This window comes from Austrofundulus limnaeus, unplaced genomic scaffold, assembly GCF_001266775.1.
Source record: "Austrofundulus limnaeus strain Quisiro unplaced genomic scaffold, Austrofundulus_limnaeus-1.0 Scaffold277, whole genome shotgun sequence".
Classification (NCBI taxonomy): Eukaryota; Metazoa; Chordata; class Actinopteri; order Cyprinodontiformes; family Rivulidae; genus Austrofundulus; species Austrofundulus limnaeus.
Window position 1 is genome coordinate 192,804 of NW_013952679.1, and position 2,074 is coordinate 194,877.

At 41.6% G+C, this 2,074-nt stretch overlaps 1 protein-coding gene across 1 annotated transcript in view; it reads left to right on the forward strand.

Moving 5' to 3' along the window:
• The window catches only part of focad (focadhesin), a gene marked incomplete at its 5' end in the record, with an annotated part of 114,289 nt that overhangs the window by 107,308 nt on the left and 4,907 nt on the right, over nt 1-2,074 (forward strand). The window contains 2 exon segments of the mRNA XM_014021068.1: nt 1,410-1,499; nt 1,634-1,811. Of these exon segments, the coding sequence (XP_013876522.1) occupies nt 1,410-1,499; nt 1,634-1,811 (268 nt within the window).

The following is a 2,074-nucleotide window of genomic DNA, read 5'->3' on the forward strand; positions in this document are numbered from 1 at the left end:
CTTACATGGTTTGTTTGGTTAAAACTGTGGGAAGTTTTAGTTGCTCTTTACACCGCGAGGCTCTGCTCAGAAGACAGGTGGTCAGAAGAAGTCTCCTATCCGTCATCTGCAGGACCAGCTCGCGCACGCTTATGGTGCGTTCAAAGACGGCTCAGGAAAACGCATCACCATATGTTAATAATGGATAAAACAGCTGTTACGGCTGAGAAAAGTGCGGGGACATAACCGGACATAGAGCACAGATGCAGGAAGTGCGGGGACTCAGGGAGACATGTCTCACGCATATCCCCCATCCATTATGTCCGTGCCTTCACTGCCCAGGGCCCTTTAGAGACCGTGGGCCCCTGGGCAATTGCCCAATTGCCCATATGGTTAATCCGGCCTTGCCTATGTGGTATCTAGTTTTAAAGTCAAATTATTGGARTTTTAGTAAGGCTTTTCTTTTTTAACTAATTTGCTGGATTGCAATAAAACTGATATCTAAGAAATTTTAAGGCAGATACTTTTTTCTAAATAAAATATTTTTCTATGTACAACCTCAATTCTACAAAAACATAATTTGGAAAAGGTAATTTGTATTTCTATAAGAATAATTTGTTATGTAACATGTTTTCAATAAATATTGAAAGAAATTGGCCCTTGGCTTGGACCAAGTTTTGAATTTTGTCCCACTTATGTAACTRAGATTACCCCTCCCTGTGTTAGGGGAACCAACAAGACCGGTCCATAAGAGCAGGTGGGACAAAGCTCTACCTTAAACCATGTAATCATCACACAAAATAGTTCCTCTAAATAAAATATAATTACTTGTTTACTATGTATTGTAATTTATTCTCACTCATTAACAACTCTGAGGTGGAACAGGCCAGCTCTTTGTGTTCATCAATGGATTTATTCCATTTATTAAAGCAGCAGCTCAGATAAAAGTCTGATTCAGGTGTCAGATATTCTGCCTGCTGGACACGTTCTGCTGGTTTTAGCTCATTTATCTGCAGCTAACCCTGCTGCGTCCAACAGTGGAAATACTTTGTTTAAAAAACCATTAGTGAGACTAAAATTGAAAGCTAAATTATCAGCTCGGAGCAGACAGACCGGACCTGAACAGGAAAGATAATCAAACAGTTTTGTAATGCTGACTTTGCAACTTGAAATGTTAATAAAGAGAACAGGAAAGTTAATAAATTAAAGATAACAACAATCTGTCAGCCAGAAAATGTTCCTGAAGCTGCAGCTTCACTGAGTTCTTGTCATGCTGCTCGGCCTCTTAGGAAAAAAATACTTCATATTTACAATGTGTTTATTTTTCAAAGAGTGGTAAACATGAATTTGAGTGAAGGATGCTTTTAGCTGATTTAGTTGTGTGCAGGTGTTGGTTAGAGCTGTACTGACTCTGAGTGTGTTTATTGCAGGATAATGAGGTGGAGTTATATGAGGGCGTCACCAGGTGTGTGTCTGAGCTGTCTGATACTGAGATCGACAGGATCACTCGGGTTTCTGAGGTACAGTGTCCTGAAACAGCTGAGAAATATGTTGCTGCATATTTATCTGCTTGTTCCTGCATAAACTGAAGTGAAATAATACAAATAAAAGCCATTTGACAGGTGTTRTTTTAACTTTGTGGTGGATCATCCAGGTGAACATGGAGAAGACCTGCTTTGTTCTGGCCTATCTGACCTCCCAGGGCAGAGTCCCCCTCCTCAGTCTCAATGATGTCATAGCTGGGGTGGTCCGTGGTTGGTCGAGCCACAGAGTGGGATGGCTCCTCCTGCAGGCTTTTTATCAGTGCCGCCTGGCTTCCAGCTCCAACACAGGTTAGACACACACAGGTTTGCACAGCTATCCATTTGGGGACATTCCATTGACTTCTATTACATTTCTACAGCCTAACCCTGACCACAAACCCTAAGGCTAACCTCACAGGTACCTACCTGACCCTAAAACTAACCTAAACTCAGTTCACACCTTGGTCCTAAACCCAACCCACCAATGGTATTTAAATTAAATGGGGACTCGACTTTTGTCCCCAAATGCACCAGTTGTCCCCAAAGATAGGTGTTTTGTCTTAAAATTGCCC